At 49.9% G+C, this 17,575-nt stretch overlaps 1 protein-coding gene across 2 annotated transcripts; it reads right to left on the bottom strand.

The window, feature by feature from the left end:
- Positions 1–3: 3 nt before the first annotated feature.
- On the bottom strand, positions 4–17,032 carry ARMC7 (armadillo repeat containing 7). Of its 2 annotated transcripts, none has more exons than XM_080826189.1 (3): positions 16,674–17,027; positions 16,436–16,579; positions 4–1,281 (listed from the first exon to the last, which is right to left on the bottom strand). In XM_080826189.1, the coding sequence occupies exons 1-3, from the start codon at positions 16,762–16,764 to the stop codon at positions 896–898; spliced, it is 621 nt and encodes a 206-aa protein (XP_080682315.1). In that variant the 5' UTR covers positions 16,765–17,027; the 3' UTR covers positions 4–895. The 2 variants fall into 2 exon arrangements, with proteins under 2 accessions (XP_080682315.1, XP_080682316.1); XM_080826190.1 differs by lacking the exon at positions 4–1,281 and adding an exon at positions 10,970–12,512 and having other exon boundaries at positions 16,674–17,032.
- Between the last annotated feature and the right edge of the window lie 543 nt (positions 17,033–17,575).

Here is a 17,575-nt window from a genome sequence, read left to right as displayed (position 1 = left end):
ACTCTTTAAAGGCCCTTTATTTGGGAAGGCAAAGGGACAGGAGCTCGGGGAGGGGCAGGTGGAATACAGGCTGATAGGAGGCTTTCTCCTCCCTCCTCCTGCCCATAGTCCAGTGGCTCCAGAACCTGCCCCACCTTCACAACCAGACACCATCTCTCTTGCATCTGCTTTTCCTTGGCCATGTTAGAGGTCAACCTTGAGGGAGTGCAAAAGGGTGGCCAAGAAGCTCCCCACTGCTCCTGAACTCTTCACTTTCCATGGGGGTCCCATGGCAGATAGACCGCTGTGGATAAAATGTTGATCCCAGGCCACAGAATTCTCCAGGCCGGCATCAACCATACCCAGTATCTAGCCAGGGGAGCTTGCAGTGCAGGTACCCAGCCTCTGTAGCCCTGGAGTGGGTATGACACCTTCTTGGAGCCCCGAGCTGGCTTCTCATTTCCATTCTTCAAGATTATTTCAGATACTTCTGTTAAAGGAAAATTCCTGTTTCCTCAAGCACAAGCAAGTCTAATCCCGGGCCCACCTGTTCTTCATGAGAAGCCCCTTCCTTTAAAGCCTTTGAATCTAGGGTCCCAACTGCTTCTCACATGATGGTGAGCCCCTGGCACTGAGGCACTGCGGGGAGGGGGCGAGGCAGGAGTTGACCTCCAGCGGGTTGACAGTGCCAACCTATGGAAATGGCACTGCCTTTGCTCTCCTCCTTGTGTCCCAAAGCCTGGCCTCCTCTCTCAGTGCCCCTCACCACAGTGTAAATATCTGTCACGCTGAGAAAACTCACCTTTAAAATAGCCGAAATGGCACCTTTGGGGAGAAAATGCTCAGTGGGAGCCAGGCTGCTCCTGCTCCCCGAGTCCCCACCAGGATTGTGGCCTCATCTCTAGCAGTCAGGGCATCATGGCTTTGAGGTCTCCGTGGGTCTGGGCTGCTGTGGGGCCTCAGTCCTTGGCAGTGGGATCCCCAGGGCAGAGTGGGCCTGCCAGGTGCGGGCCTCCGCCACCTGGCTTGGGGAACAGAAGTCTTCCAGGAAGATCTGGGCCAGGTTGCGGAGCCTCGTGTTGGCTGAGAGAGAGAAGCGCAGCATGCACTGGACCACGGGCGTGGCGGTCAGCTCAGGGCGGGAGCCGGAGCCCGGGGAGCTCAGGTACATGAGCGTGGTCACGGCAGATAGCACAGTCTCCTCGTTGGGACTAGACAGGCAGTTGATGATGAGTGGGATGCCCCCCGTCTGCAGGATGTGCTCCTTGTTCGCCCTGTCTGGGCACAGGTTGCAGAGGCCTCCTGGGGAAGAACAAGAGGAGACACGATGCCTCAGGCCTGCGTATCCTACCTCCCCTCCCAGCGCCTCTGCCCACTTTGTCGCAGGGACAAGGGATCCAAAGTTCATTCTGGTATATCCACCCCTTCAAGGCTCCCAAAGGCCCGCCTGCCTGCCACGGTCTAGCCTTCAGAAAGCGGGTACCAATCCCTTTCCTCCTTGGTTCAGCCAGTTAAATGGTTAATATTTTTGTTTGTTTGTTTTAAGCAAAAACAAACAAAACCAAGAGACCAACCCCAACCAAAAAATAAAACCCATATCAGTTTACAGAATTAAACAGGGCGCCTGGGTGGCTCAGTTGGTTAAGCGTCTGCCTTTAGCTCAGGTCATGATCCCAGGGTCCTGGGATCGAGCCCCACATCGGGTTCCCTGCTCGGTGGGAAGCCTGCTTCCCCTCTCCCACTTCTGTTCCCTCTCTCGCTGTGTCTCCACCACATGAATAAAAAAATCTTTAAAAAAATGTGAATACACATAAACATTTAATAAAAATGTGATAGTTTCCTGTTTTGTAAGTCAGCTTTTTTCATTCAGCAATGGACTCGGAACATCTTTCCATTCCAACAGATCCACAACCATTGTGTCATTTAATGGCTGTGCAGCGCACTACCTTATGGATGCAGTGTAATTTATTAAAACGCTACAGGAAGGGGGGGGACAGGTGGGGGCTGGCAGGGACATGCCTCTTCCAGAGGCAGGAGTCTGCCCAGGTCTGGTACTGCCACCCTCCCTCATGGTACCTGGGTCAGTTTGAGTCCTGCTATAGGAAAATATCTTTAGAAGTTTTATCCATTCAGCCTCTAGGGACTTCTCCCTGCATTCAGAATAAAACCCAAATTCCCCTTTGATGTCTTCACAGCCCTGCGCCATCTGGTCTGGTCCTTCTCTGGCACCCACAGCCTCGGCCCTTCCTGAGACCTTCTGGGCCCAGATTTTCACATGCTGCCTCCCTTGGGCTGGTAACCAACACGTCACTGCACCCTCACCAGTAAGGGTCCCCCAGAATACCCCACTCCCACCACGTCCAGGGCACTCCCTGCATCCCTGCCATTTTCTTCATATGCCTAGAACCCTGAGAAACCACCCTGGCAGGTTTGTTTTCTTGCTCACTAGCTGCCAAGCCCCACTAGAAGGCAGGTGCCTTAAGGTCAAGACCGTGGCCATCTTATTTCCACAGGTCCTTGGTGCCCGGTCAAGAAGCGCTCCACGAGCACTGCTGGAAGAGCGCAGAGCGGTGAGCTGGGGAGAGGGGCTGAAATGCAGAGGGCTGGGGGCTGGGCAGTTGGTTCCCTGAGATGTCGCCTACCGTGGACTTCCGCAGTTCAGGGACCCAACTGTGGCTCAGAGCACCTCTGAGGGAAGGAAGCAGCTGAGGGTCACTCCCGCAATCACGAGGCAGGGGAGACAAGGCACTCTGACAGGGAGGTGCCTCCCTATGGGACACGCAGAGACCTGGCCTGCCGATACTACCTCAGCACCTGTTCACCCCCCGGGAGCCCTCAGCACATCCTGGGGCATCCCGCAGACTGTCTTACGTACTCACGACACCACAAGGCAGGGCCCTGCTCTCTGGTTTACCACAGTATCCCAGGCACCTGCGACTGTGGACGCTCACTGGACACGTGCTGGGAACACGACTGAACCCCAGGAAGTGGTACCTCCACCCTGATTTTAGTGGAAGCTGAGGCTATTGAGTAAGTTGCCCAAAGTCCCAGAAGATGCGAAGTCCCGCGCCCTATGCCGCGGTCTGGCGGGCTTCTGGCTTCCCGGACACAGCTACACCATCTCTTCTGAACTGCCAGCGGTGAACCAGCCTCCTACCCACACTGTAGATTAACTGACTGGGGGCAGGCAATGGGATTTATCTTTGCTGTAAAGTATGATAAGATGAAGTCTGAGTCACCCTTGGCCAGTGAGTCATCATCACAGAGAGATGTGCCTGGGCAGGACACGGTCACCCAGGCTGGGGGATAATCAGATGGCATCTGCCGGAGGGCGAAAGCAGGCAGCCTCTGGACAGCTGGCCCCCATCTGCTCCCCGTTTGTAGACCTTGGAAGTCTCCAAGGATGGATCTTGTGCCTGCCAGAACTTGCCACTGCCTGGGACCCAACCCCAGGGCATTCCTGAAGCCCCTCCACTTTGCTGGCAGCGACCCTCAGAGTAAAAAACAAGAGTGAGTGCCTGGAAAGAGAAGGGCTGCAGGGGGCAAGGAGTCTGAACGGAAGCACCAAAAAGGAGAAGCCAAGGCCACACCGAAGTGAGCTTGCCCTCTCGAGTCTAACTCTGCGAGCCTGCCCTGAAGAACGAAGGAGGGCTATAGGAAAAGAACACAAAACTGGAAACTTCCTAAATAATGCCCAGCAAGAGTAAGCTGGTTGGATCCAGTTCCGTATGTCCGTATGATGGGAAATTCTATAATTCTTAAAAATCATCTTTTCAAAGAGTACTAGGGGAAAATGCTTGCAACACAAGGTTAAGGAGCGAAAAACGTCATCAGATTGTATATACGATAAAACTGCAATGGAACGAGTTAACTCCAGCAAGGTGTCACCTCTTCTGCGAGCCTTCCACGACCGCCCTCATGGCCCGTCTCCCCAGCACCCTCCTCCCCACCTCCTTTGTGTCTCCTCTTCATGCCTAAGTTATCTGTCAGGTTTACTGAAGGTCCCCACTAAATCCCAACTTCCACCAGAGGGGGAATTTGTCTTGTCTCAAACAGTCACCTCGGCCTGGCATATAGCAGATGTTCAATAAACAGACAGACTCGTTGACTAAAGACAAGCTGGAAACACAGCCAAAGGTTAACAAGGCTTATCTCTGCAGCTGGATCAGGAATCATTTCACCTTTATTTTCTAAGTTTACTTCCACAGAAATACTTTGTTTGTTTTCTGTTTTGTTTTTTGCTTTCTGTGGAGAGGAAACAGGGTAGAAAATGTTATTTTTAAATGCAGGAAAAGGAGTTTTTAAAAGACTCACTTATTTTAGAAAGAGCAAGAGAGAGCGCATGTGCACGAGCAGAAGGGGCAGAAGGAGAGGAAGAGAAACCACCTCAAGCAGACCCTGCTGAGCATGGAGCCAGACCCAGGGCTTGATCCCAGGACCCTGAGATCATGACCTGAGCCAAAACCAAGAGCCAGCCCCTTAACTGAGCCACCTGGGTGCCCCGGAAAAGGATTTTTTAAAAAGATTTATTTATTTATTTATTTGACAGACAGAGATCACAAGTAGGCAGAGGCAGGCAGAGAGAGAGGAAGGGAAGCAGGCTCCCTATTGAGCAGAGAGCCCGATGTGGGGCTTGATCCCAGGACCCTGGGATCATGACCTGAGCTGAAGGCAGAGGCTTTAACCCACTGAGCCACCCAGGTGCCCCAGGATTTTTTTTTATTTTTTTTAATTTTATTTATTTATTTTTTTTTTTAAGATTTTATTTATTTACTTGATAAAGATCACAAGTAGGCAGAGAGGCAGGCAGAGAGAGAGGGGGAAGCAGGCTCCCCGCCGAGCAGAGAGCCCGATGCGGGACTCGATCCCAGGACCCCGAGATCACGACCCGAGCCGAAGGCAGAGGCTTCAACCCACTGAGCCACCCAGGCGCCCCAGGATTTTTTTTTAAAAGCTAAATTTCATTTAAGATTATTTATTTATTTGGCAGAGAGAGAGAGAGAGAGAGAGAGTGAGTGTGTGTGTGTGTGTGTACATGCAGGGGGAGCGGCAGAGGGAGAAACAGGCTTCCCAGCTGGGGAGCCCAAGACGCTGAGATCATGACCAGAGCCAAAGGCAGACGCTTAACCGACTGAGCCACCCAGGCGCCCCTAAAGGTAAATTTCTTTTCTTTTCTTTTTTTTTTTTTTAAAGATTTTGTTTATTTGACAGAGATCACAAGTAGGCAGAGAAGCAGGCAGAGAGAGAGGAAGGGAAGCAGGCTCCCTGCTAAGCAGAGAGCCTGATGATGCGGGGCTCGATCCCAGGACCCTGAGATCATGACCTGAGCCAAAGGCAGAGGCCTTAACCCACTGAGCCACCCAGGCGCCCCTAAAGGTAAATTTCATTTAGAAAGTAAAACTCAGGGGCGCCTGGGTGGCTCAGTGGGTTAAAGCCTCTGCCTTCGGCTCAGGTCATGACCTCAGGGTCCTGGGATTGAGCCCCGAATCAGGCTCTCTGCTCAGCAGGGAGCCTGCTTCCTCCTCTATCTCTGCCTGCCTCTCTGCCTACTTGTGATCTCTGTCTCTGTCAAATAAATAAATAAAATCTTTAAAAAAAAAAAAAAAGAAAGTAAAACTCACCAAATGACAGCATTAAAAAAAGTAAGAAGATGAAAGAAGACAATATTAATAAACTGTGTATCTGAAAGAAGACTTCTTCCCGGATACATAAAGAATGTATATTACTGCCTGTCAAGAAAAGATGAACATGTTGTAAAAACAAGCAGAGACCTGAATAAGGACAGTGATGTGTGACAGTGTGCTCGTCACTACCTCTCGGAGAAATGAAAATTCAGACCGTGCCAGGTGCCTCCCCCCGCCTACTGTCATGGCTAAAACAGAACAGACTGACGAGACTAAGGGCGGGTGGGAGGTGGGGCTGGGGACTTCTCATAGGCTGGTGGCCGGGAGCCTCACACGCCATCACGGGGTTGGAAAATGCGAGGCGGCTTCCGCTGAAGTTAAGCGTATACCTCCCCTGTGACTCAGCAACTCACTTGTACTTGAACCTGAGAGAAAAGAGTACCTATGGATGCGGGAACACTTGTAGAAATATCACAACAGCTTTAAGCACAAAGGCTCCACACCAGAAACAAGCCTCCGTCGTCGGCAGGTGAACTGGGTGAACAGACTGTGGCGTATAAGATGTGATCGAACGACACTGTGACAATTTGGACGAATCTCAGAAACGCTGAGTGACAGAAACCAGACCCAGGAGTACATCCTGTGTGATTCCACTAAGATGAAGCTCGAGAACAGGCAAAACAGGGGCGCCCGCTGGGTCAGCTGGTGGAGCAAGCAAGTCCTGATCTCGGGGTTGCGAGTTCAAGCCCCATAGTGGGTGTGGAGACTGCTTAAAACTAAAATCTTTTTTGGGACGCCTGGGTGGCTCAGTCGGTTAAGTGGCTGCCTTCGGCTCAGGTCACGATCCCACGGTTCTAGGACTGAGTCCCGCATCAGGCTCCTTGCTTGGCGGGGAGCCTGCTTCTCTGCCTGCTTGTGCTCCCTCTTTCAGTAAAATAAATAAATAAAATCTTAAAAAAAATAAAATCTTTTTTTTTTTTTTTAGAGAGAGGCGTGCACTTGCATGTGCAAGAGCATGCGGCAAGGGCAGAGAGGGAGAGAGAATCTTAAGCAGGCTCTATGCGCCATCATTCACCAAAATAAAGTCTTAAAACAACAACAAACTAGGCAAAACCCATGGGTTAGAACAGTGGTTACCTGGGGGTAGAAGACACTAACAGGGAGAGGGTGTGATAGACCTTTCTGGGAGAGACAGAAACATTCTGTATTTTGATTTTAGTGCTGGTTACACAGATGCACATAAACCTTAATGAATTTAAAAATCCATCAAATTGCACTGGGTGTTGTACGGAAGTGCTGAATCACTGTATCACCTTAAACTAGTATTACACTGTATGTGAACTACTGCAATTTAAATAAAAACTTAAAAAGAAAAAAAAGGTCAAGAAAAAAACCTGTCGGGGCACCTGGGTGGCTCAGTGGGTTAAAGCCTCTGCCTTCTGCTCAGGTCATGATCCCAGGGTCTGGGATCGAGCCCCGCATCGGGCTCTCTGCTCAGCGGGGAGCCTGCTTCCCTTCCTCTCTCTCTGCCTGCCTCTCTGCCTACTTGTGATCTCTGTCTGTCAAATAAACAAATAAAATCTTAAAAAAAAAAAAAAAAAAAGAATCCTCCAGTTGCTTTGGAAAAAAAAAAAAGAAAAAGAAAAAAGAAAAAAACCTATCAAACAGACACAAGATATGTGTGCTTCACCGTATGCTGATGGCACAGCATCTTAAACCATGCTTACCAAACAGAAAGGAGAACAAGTTCTGACTGGCTGATGAACACGTTTTGGACAAACCACACAAGACACAAAGAGAACAGGGGGCAAAAGCAGGGCCCTTCTAGGCACCGGGAACCACAGAAATCCCTAGGAGAGACAAAAGAGAAAACCCCAAGGACAAGTGAGGATGAGAAAGATGGAGGCTCAGAGAGGTCAGGTAGGTGACCTCAGGTCACACAGCAAGTAGGGCACTGCTGCTGAGACAGGAGGGTCTAAGGATTGTTCTGGGGATTACATGAGCTCAAGCCAGTAAGTGCTTAGCCAGCGGCTGGGGGCTGGGCAAGCCCTAGGAGAATGGCCCGAGACTTTACTCCATCTCATGACTCAGCCACCCCAGGGCGCTGGGCTGGCTGCTCCCCATCCCAAATAAAAATTTTCATTCGAGACTATTTGTTCTTGGGTTTTACTTTAGAATCTTTTTTTTTTTTTTAAAAGATTTTGTTTATTTATTTGGCAGAGAGAAAGAGACAGCGAGAGAGGGAACACAAGCAGGGGGAGAGGGAGAAGCAGGCTCCCCGCTAAGCAGGGTGCCCGATGTAGGGCACGATCCCAGGACCCCGGAATCATGACCTGAGCCGAAGGCAGATGCTTAACCACTGAGCCACCCAGGCGCCCCTTACTTTAGCATTTTGAAAACAGTTCTTTCTGAAACTTAAATGTTGAGGGATAGAACAGTGTATAAAGTTACCCCTATGTATAAAAAGGAGGGGATCAGGGTGAAAGTGATAGGGACAGAAGTGAAACTTCTCTCAAAATACCTTGTATAGTTTTGACTTAAACTCATGAATGCTTTCCATCATAACAAACATCAAATTAAATCAAAAGCAGAGAAAACATGGCTTTTCATACTTCTGACCTACATTTCACTTCCGGGAATTTATGCTACTGGTATCCCCTTACAGGGGAGAAATGGCATACAAATAAGGTTATCCACGGCAGCACTGCTTGGGAGAGCAAATGGAAACCACCTGAATGTCCACCCCTAAGGGGTAGCTAAACCCAGTCCCTGGCTGCCAGGGAATGGCATGCAATATTTGCAAAGAATGAGGCAACTTTGTGGGCTGATACTGCAGGTGCACCAAGACATGATGCTAAATTAAAAAAATAAAAAGCAGAATATACATATATTATCACACATGTAGAACCTGCAAAAAAGTATACATGTAAATAGATACAGATTTGTCTGTAAATCCTGAAAATATCTCTGAGAGGATATAAAAGAAACTAGTAACAATGGTTGTTTCCAGAAAAGGCTACGGAGAGAGTTACCGTTCACTACATACCTTTCTGAATTCTGTACCATGTGAATCAATCATGTAGTCATATAATTTACATAAATTCACATAAATTAACACACACACACACACACACACAGACAAGGTGTGTTCGTGCGCAGAACTCAGAGGAAGGGGAACTGGTCTCTGCAAGTCTGGGAGGAATGGCAGAGGCTGGCTGCCCTGCTCTAGCTAAGCGTGGAAGGGAGCAGTGGGGTGAGAACACAAACATCACCTCCTTTCTATAAGGGAAATCCTGCCACAGATGGGTAGCTGAGCAATTTTTTCTTTTTTCTTCTTTTTTTAAGGTAAACTCCATGCCCAACGTGGGGCTTGAATTCAAGACCCCTAGATCAAGAGTTGCGAGCTCTAGGGGCGCCTGGGTGGCTCAGTGGGTTAAGGCGTCTGCCTTCGGCTCCGATCATGATCCCAGGGTCGTGGGATCGAGCCCCGCATCTGGCTCTCTGCTCAGCGGGGAGCCTGCTTCCCTCTCTCTCTGCCTGCCTCTCTGCCTACTTGTGATCTCTGTCAAATAAATAAATAAAATCTTAAAAAAAAAAAAAAAAAAGAGCTGCAAGCTCTCATTTCTGAGTCACGCAGGCACCCCAGAGATTATTAAATTATTATGAGTCAGGAAGGTGTTCACCTCTAACAGGAAAGAACTGGATCAGGAAGGGACATAAAGAGGCTTTTTTTTTTTTTTTTTAAGATTTTACTTATTTGACAGAGAGAGACAGTGAGAGAGGGAACACAAGCAGGGGGAGTGGGAGAGGGAGAAGCAGGCTTCCTGCTGAGCAGGGAGCCCGATGTGGGGCTCCATCCCAGGACCCTGGGATCCTCACCTGAGTGGAAGGCAGTTACTTAACGACTGAGCCACCCAGGTGCCCCTACCAGCCTTTTTCTGAGCACCACCACCATCTGGTGGCAACTACATGTATTGCAGGAAATAGAACGCAGGAAAACAATTTAACATGAATTCTGGGAGGCCACCTACTTGAACCCTGTTTTAGTAACAAAACTGCCAAGTATTTGTGATATCCTAGGATTCAACCAGTTTTCATGGAGGCAGAGAGTTCTCTCCTGGTCCCATTCTATCTCCATACAGCATCTAGGAGAGACGCATAGGCTGCATACAGAACACCTGAGAATCAACCAACAGTGCTTTGGGCAAACATTCCCAAATTAATGCCAAAGGCTGTCTGAGTTTTCATTTGGAGCAAGAGCCCCAAATTCTTTCACTCATTTGGGTATTTACTGAGATCCTGGCTTTATAGCTGGTCCTTCATAATTCTCCCACTCCCATTCCCCCGACCCCAAGCAGGGGCCAACTAGTATGGCCTCCCAGCGGCAGTTTCCCTTAGTTGCCAATCAAACGTGGCCTGAACTGTGAGCACCACCAGTAGGAGCAGGGATGACTTCCCACCAGAAACACCTCAAGGACAGTGTGAAAGTGCAAGGTGTGGTGGAAAGAAAGAACAAGGAAAGAGGACACTCTGGAGTTTGTCTTGGCTCCGTCAGCCGGGGCCCCTGGGACAGAATTTGGATCCAGGCAGAATGGGTAAATTCCTGGCTCAGTCATCACGAACAGTGGGAGCCTCAGACCTAACCTCACTGAGGAGTTGTTTCCTCACATGTAAAGAGGGCTTAGGACTACTGGCCTTGTGGTTGGTGACACATCCAGAGCCCTAGCAGGACGACAACCAAAGGGTAAGCAAAATAGCTCTACAATTGTTCTAAATGGGCAAATCCACAAAAGGTCAAGAAAGGGGAAGGTACAGAGACTCAAAAAGCCTTGTGCGTTACTGGCAATCCTGGTAACCAGATTCATCTTGAAGGCTACAGTTATCCCGCCCAGGGTGTCTGAGGGGTCACGGGAAGTGGCCCCCACAGAAAGTCAACAGTCAGGCACACCAGCTTGCCACCGGTGAGTGACTGCGGCCGCTTTCAGCCCTCAGAGCAGGCGGGGCTGCCTGACAGGAGCTCAGAGCTGAATGCATCAGCACCGCCTGGAAAGATGCCTGCGATGGTGCTGGGCTGCGAGGATGGACGGAAGCCTGCGTTCTGACCCTGACCTGCCACTAACCAGCTGAGGCGGGGTGGTCTATGCCTCAGTTTCCTCATCAATGAAATGGAGGGTCTGCAGTGCCTTGCAAGCTTTCACAATCCACAATCCTAGGAATGGGGGAACTCCTGTGTTCTCTTCTAGAATCTGACAGCCTTGGGTTTCCGTCCCAGGCTGGCCCTCTTTAAACCTTTGGCCAACCCACTGATCCTTCCTAAGCCTCAGACTCCGCATGGAAAATGGAGGTTCCTTTTTTTTTTTTTTTAAAAGATTTTATTTATTTATTTGACAGAGAGAGAGAGAGAGAGAGATCACAAGTAGGCAGAGAGGCAGGCAGAGAGGGGGGTGGGAAGCAGGCTCCCCACCAAGCAGAGAGCCCGATGCGGGGCTCGATCCCAGGACCCTGAGATCACGACCCACTGAGCCACCCACGCACTCCGAAAATGGAGGTTCTGAGCACACCTACTTTTAGTGTGTCTCGGGGTCAAAGGTGACAAAGCACAGAAGCCAGAACCGGGCACACAGAGGGTGCTCTGTAAGTGCTAGCTAGTACTGTAAGTCCTTCTAAGTCCCAGGGCACCAGCTCTGTAACTAGGGGCCTGGCTGCAGTGGTTCTCTTGAAGGACAGTAAGCCATCCCACCTCACCTCTTTGAGACATGAGAGAACTGTTTATCCTCAAAAAGGCCTGGACCAGGCCCTTGGGTGGAGGCCTAGAGGATCCTGAAGCTGCACTCTGTCTCATTTAATTCTCTCAACAATTCTGCAAGGCAGATGCCCCACCTAACAGATGACCAGAGAAAGGAAATCACATGCCCAGTGTTAAGTGGGAGAGCGAGAACTTGGACCCAGACCTGCCTGACGCTAAAGCCCAGCTCTTATCAAACTCACTGTGCTCCTTGCCAACCAAGAGACACTAGTTTTGGTTCTGCGAGCCCGAGGTGATCTAAACCAGCTCTCCTCTCTGCGGTCACTCCAGAACCAGTCCTGCTCAGGGCTACAGCACTCAGTTAGGGCCCACACCTTCCAGGCCCTTCTCTCCTCTACCCTGGAGATAAGCAAAGTGGAGCTCTGCCCCCGTGGAGATAAATTTCATCCCTGGCACCAGAGATAAAAGAGTCAGAGCTACAAAGCACAGCACAGAGCCTGTTAGCCGAAAAGGCACCTGACAGTGTTTCCCATTCAGGGCCGGCGACAGGAAGAGAAAAGGAAATGACAGCAGTGACAAAATATGCATCTAAGTACGACTGGGCCTCTCCTCGTAAGTCATGCACAAAAAATACAGGAGAAATTTACTCTGCAGACAATCCCATGGAGGGACTCAACACTGAGAAAGCGACTGCTCTGGGGATTAGGAACCTTGTGCTGGTGTAAGGAGAGGAAGAGAAAATGAGGAAAAGCAGCAGGGCAAAGGGAAACTGGGGATGAAGATACCAAGAAAGTGACCAGCCAGTACCTTCATGGAGAGACCTGCACACGCCCATTCTGCTCCCCACGACAGTCCTGCAATGCAGGGCAAGCAAGGTGAGGAGACGGATCTCAGAGAAGGGACAGACACATCACCCACTCTGGGAGGTTGCCCAGGAGAGCAAGAACCCAGGCCAGGCCCAAGTCTCCCACTCAGCAGCCCAGGGTCTTAAGAGTACTCTTGCCCTGGGCAAGTTCCTGATCCTGCAAAAACTTTTTGTGGGCAACTGCTCCTTTTATACAAGTTTGCACCCGTCCAAAGCTTGAGCTGGAGGAGCTCCGTCGTCACTCCTCGGTGGAGGCTGGGCTTCGCAGGGACCACTGTCACCATTCATATGGCAGAAGCTGTGGAGCAGAGGGAGGGGATGGAGGACTTCTGCAGAAGAAAATCTTAAAGTGACCAACGTTTAGAGTATTTATTTAGCATAATGATCTTCCGGGGGCATCTGTCTGGCCCTCTCCACAGGCTGAAGAGTGCAGGGAGCCCACCCACAGCCCATCCTCCTTTCCCGCATACCTGGGGCTCCAGGCCCTGAACCTGCTCCCCCAGCTGCGTGGGCCTCTTTCTTGGATCCTGACTCCCATCGGTAGACTCTAAGTCCAAGAAATGGCCACAGGGCAGGTATGAATACAGCCCGAGATGTCCGCACTCATGGGTGAGACCTACTGTGGTGAGGAGGGATGGCCCCTACTGCAGCCCCAGGCACCCCAAACAGTAGGGGCCAGCCTGGAAAGTCTTCCAAAATTTTACAACACACCTACCTGATGTACTCAGTGCAAAAAAAAAAAAAAAGTGTTAGTTGAATCTATCAAGGTTTTCAATCTAACTTCTAGGTTCCAGGAATAAAGGAGAAGGAGGAACAAGCTAAAGGACACCAGAAAGAGGCAACCAGACAATTAGGAAACAATGAGGAAGGTGGGAAATTCTGCAGAACTGTTCTGGATCCTTCAACAACTAGCGTCACGAAAACAGTCTACTAATGATTAAAACAGGTAATTTGTGTAGCGCCTTTCTTCCAAAGATTACAATATGTAAAGAGGAGGAAGAGAGTAACTTTACAGGGGAGAAACCTGACCAGTACTAGTACCAGCTGATCACCTCAGCCGGGTGATCAAGGCCATGATCAACCGTGAGAAGTCATGCTGACAGCACAGTTCCGTGACACCATGTGGGGAAAACGGCACTTACTTCTGTGGTTGTCCTCCCCTAAAACCCACAACCCAGTCTAATCAAGAGAAAAGCATCAGACAAATCCCGGTTAAGGGACAGTCTACAAAATACCTGACCAGCACTCCTGGAAACCATCAGTGTCACCCAAAAAAGGGTAAGTCTAAGAAACTGGCACAAGTCCAGAGGAGCCCAAGATGTGACAACTAAAAGTAATATGGTATGGTGGATGGGATCCTAGAATGGTAAAAGGGCATTAGGGAGAAACTAACGAAATGAATCAAGCATGGATTTTAGTTAATAACAATGTATCAAAGGCTGCCTGGGTGGCTCAGGCAGTTAAGTGTCTGCCTCAGGCTCAAGTCGTGATTCCAGGGTCCTGGGATGGGGCCTCATATTGGGCTCCCTGCTCAGTGAGGAGCCTGCTTCTCCCTCTTCCTCTGCCCTCAGAGCAGGCGGGGCCGCCTGAGGCTTGTGCTCTCTCCCTGCTTGCGCTCTCTGTCAAATAAATAAATAAAATCTTTTAAAAAATGGGCTTATGAATTCTAACAAATGTACCATACTAATGTAAGTGGTTAATAATAGAGAAACTGGGTATGGCATATATGGGGACTCTCTGTATTACCCTTGCAATTTTTCTGAAACTGTTCTAAAATAGAAAATTCATGGGGGTGCCTGGCTGGCTCAGTCAGTAGAGAATGTGAAATTTTTTTTTTTTTTAAGAGAGAGAGAGAGAACAAGTGTGCATGTGTGCAAGAGAGAGTGTGAAGGGGGTGTCAAGAATCCCAAGCAAGCTCCACACCCAGCACAGAGCCTGACATGGGGCTCCGTCTTACATCTCTCAGATCATGATCTGAGACAAAATCAAGAGTTGGACGCTCAACTGAACGTCCCAGGTGCCCAGAGCATCCGACTCTTGATTTCAGGGTTGTGAGTTCCAGCCCGATGCTGGGTGAGAGCTTAAAGGGGAAAAAAAAAAAAGTAAAGAAAAAAAAATAATAAAATACAAAGTTCATTTAAAAAGAGACAGAAAAAGAGATGGAGATCTAAGGAACATAAAAACCAGATTAAATGCCCCTTTGGGAACTATTAGAAAAATCTGCATGACCAGGTGTTAGGTGATAATGGAATAATTATAAATGGTTTCTTTCTCTATGTAAATAAGATTCCTTTCGCTGTGTAGAAAACATGTATTTTTTAAAGATCTTATTTATTTATTTGACAGAGCACAAGCAGGGGGAGCACCAGGCAGAGGGAGAAGGAGGTTCCCACTGAGCAAGGGAGCCGATGCAGGCTTGATCCCAGGACCTTGAGATCATGACCTGAGCCGAAGGCAGATGCTTAACTGACTGAGTCACCCAGGCACCCCGAAAAAAAAAATATATATATATATATTTTTAAATATTTTATTTATTTGACAGAGAGAGACACAGTGAGAGGGAACACAAGCAGGGGGAGTGGGAGAGGGAGAAGCAGGCCTCCCGAGAGCAGAGAGCCCAATGTGGGGCTCAATTCCAGGACCCTGGGATCATGACCTGAGCCGAAGGCAGACTCCCAAGGACTGAGCCACCCAGGCACCCCTATTTTTTTTTTTAATTTAAAAAAATATTTATTTAGAGAGAGACAGCATGTGTGCAAATAGGGGGAAGAGCAGAGGGAAAGGTAGAGGGAGAGAAACATCTCAAGCAGACTCCACACTGAGCTCGGGAGCCTGACACAGGGCGATCCCACAATCCCAAGATCACGACCTGAGCCGAAACCAAGAATCAGATGCTTAACCCGCTGAGCTACCCACGCACCCCAGAAAAATATTATTTTTTAAGATGCATGCTGAAAAAAAGAATTTTTGTTTGTTCTCGGAATAAACTGCTTTTCCCCATGGCTTAGGGCTAAGTCATGTAAACTCTGGTACTGCCCACCTCTCCAGCATCATGTTGTACCCCTCTGCTGCACTCCCCACAGCCTGCCACATCAGCTTTCTTTCTGGCTCCTCCTGCTTTAGGGTCTCTGCCCATGCTGTGCCTCTTCCTAGAATGCCTTCCCATGACGACAGAATTGAAGCAGCCCCCACCTCAGCTCTCTGCTCTATCTCATCACCCTGTTTACTTCTTCAGAGCCTCAGCTTTTTTGCTGGTTTGCTCACCATGTGTCTCCCTTCACTAGAATGTAAGTTCCTTGAGGGCAAAGACGTTCCCTCCACATGTTCCTCATCTCTCCAGCATTTCAAGCAGTACCTTACCGTACATGCCAAATAAGTATCTGTCCACTGAATAATTCAACAGGTCTTAGACCATAACAACTACAGGAGCTATAAGCCATTCCAAGTCACCTCTACTTTCCTTGACATTACCACATTAAAATAAAGATGTTTAAAAACACCTTTCTAGGGGTGCCTGAATGGCTCAGTTGGTTAAGCGTCTGACTTCGGCTCAGGTCATAATCTCAGGGTCCTGGGATCCAGCTCTGAGATGGGATCTGCACTCAGCACCCCTCCCCCTGCTGGTGCGCTCTCTCTCTCTCTCTCTCTCTCAAATAAAAATCTTTTAAAAATTTAAAAACTAAAAATAGGATTCTATAAATTTTTCCCTTCAAGTGGCTTCAATCCATTCCCTCATTTATGATCTCATCTCTAAACAGGAGGAAAGGCAGATACGCAGAGGGAATCCTGGGCATTGGTTCCAGATCTGATTCAAGCTAGCTGTGACCTGGAACAATGTGTGAACCAGGAGGTGGCAAAGGCATCGCTGGCGCAGACATCGAGAAGATAAGCCTTCTCAACAGAGGAACTGCCTAAAATATTCCTTTCCCAGTGACTGGCTTTTTTTTTTTTTTTTTAAGATTTTTAAAATTTATTTGACAGAGATCACAAGGAGGCAGAGAGGCAGGCAGAGAGAGAGAGCGGGGGAAGCAAACTCCCTGCTGAGCAGGGAGCCCGATGTGGGGCTCCATCTCAGGACTCTGGGATCATGACCTGAGCCGAAGGCAGAGGCTTAACCCAATGAGCCACGCAGGCGCCCCCCCCCCCCCCCAGTGACTGGCTTTTAACTCACTTACTTCACCAAGTCAAAACACGTATCTGGGAGACCTGCTCCATACTTACCAATTGCAAACTCCACCAGGGTTTCATTCTCCTCCGACAGGGAATCGAGGAATAAATCAAGGACCTGCAGCTGCCGCAGATACGGGTAGTTACTGGGATCATAGGCGAAGTTGGCGAGGTTGGCCAGGACTTGCTCCTTGGCGTCTGCGGCGGAAAAGTGGCTCTGGAGCCAGGTCTGGGGCGGCTGTCACGGCCGGACCCCGGCCCCGTCCCTTGCCTCCCACCCTGCCGCTCTTACCCTGGCTCTCCGTCTCCTGGAATTCCGTAACTAGTGCCTGCAGGTATCCCAGGCGCCCGACGTGGGGGTCTACCCTCGGCTTCTGGGCCATGGTCAGGGCGGCAGAGGGGGCGGGGAGAAGGGCAGGAGACTGTGGGAGGCGAGGACGGAAACAGGTTCCTTCCTTGGCTTCAGGTTCTGCAGTAATTTGCTGCCGAAACTGAAATGTGGGGGGTGGCGTGGGGTCTCAGGAACTTCTTAGAGGTGGGCGTGAAAACCTAAACTTGGAAACGCGAAACGAGAAAGAGCGAGGACACCACCCACACAACAACTTCAGAGTTTGATTTTCGGCAGGATTCTAGGTTTCCGGCGGAAGCCACGCTTAGCCCCGCCCCAGGGGGCGGAAGAGGCGGGTCGAGGCAAGCTAGAGGCGGGGCTGTGGCTGAGCTCGCCGCGCGTGCGCGGCGCGCTTCGCGCCGTAGGACTGTGGCTGAGGAGGTTCCGTCGTCGCAAGGGTGCTATAGGGTTGATGTTGCTTCAGAGTGTCCCACTAGGGACTCTGGGAACCCAGAGGAGTCGGAGGGCGCCCATGTGGGGAAGTGTCGAGGCAGAAGAACCTCCAGACACCTTTGCACTTGACGAGGGGGCGCAACCCTGCCTCCTCCACCAGGACTCCCCATCTGAAACGCGGGCATCAGTTCCCTGCACCCCAGCCCGGGTCCTTTGACACTATCTTCTGATCTTTCCCAAAAAGCCCGGTGAGCCTGGCACCTTCTGCTCCCCAGCCCTGAGCTGGTCACCTCTGGCTACGAATTACAGGGTAATAATATCCTAAGGCTTTTTGCCAGCCAGGTGGATGGGGAGTGCTAGGAGCATCGATGAACCCCAGGACCCTCCGTTCACCTAAATATACCGCTTTGGCC

Source organism: Martes martes (assembly GCF_963455335.1).
Source record: "Martes martes genome assembly, chromosome: 16".
Classification (NCBI taxonomy): domain Eukaryota; kingdom Metazoa; phylum Chordata; class Mammalia; order Carnivora; family Mustelidae; genus Martes; species Martes martes.
This window is presented reverse-complemented; position numbering and strand designations above follow the sequence as displayed.

Coding starts and splice junctions, on each gene's coding strand:
- ARMC7 (XM_080826189.1), bottom strand. CDS start 16,764: ATGGCCCAGAAGCCGAGGGTAGACCCCCACGTCGGGCGCCTGGGATAC. Junction 16,580..16,673: donor CCAGGAGACGGAGAGCCAGG/GTAAGAGCGGCA, acceptor TTTCCGCCGCAG/ACGCCAAGGAGCAAGTCCTG. Junction 1,282..16,435: donor CCTGGTGGAGTTTGCAATTG/GTAAGTATGGAG, acceptor GTTCTTCCCCAG/GAGGCCTCTGCAACCTGTGC.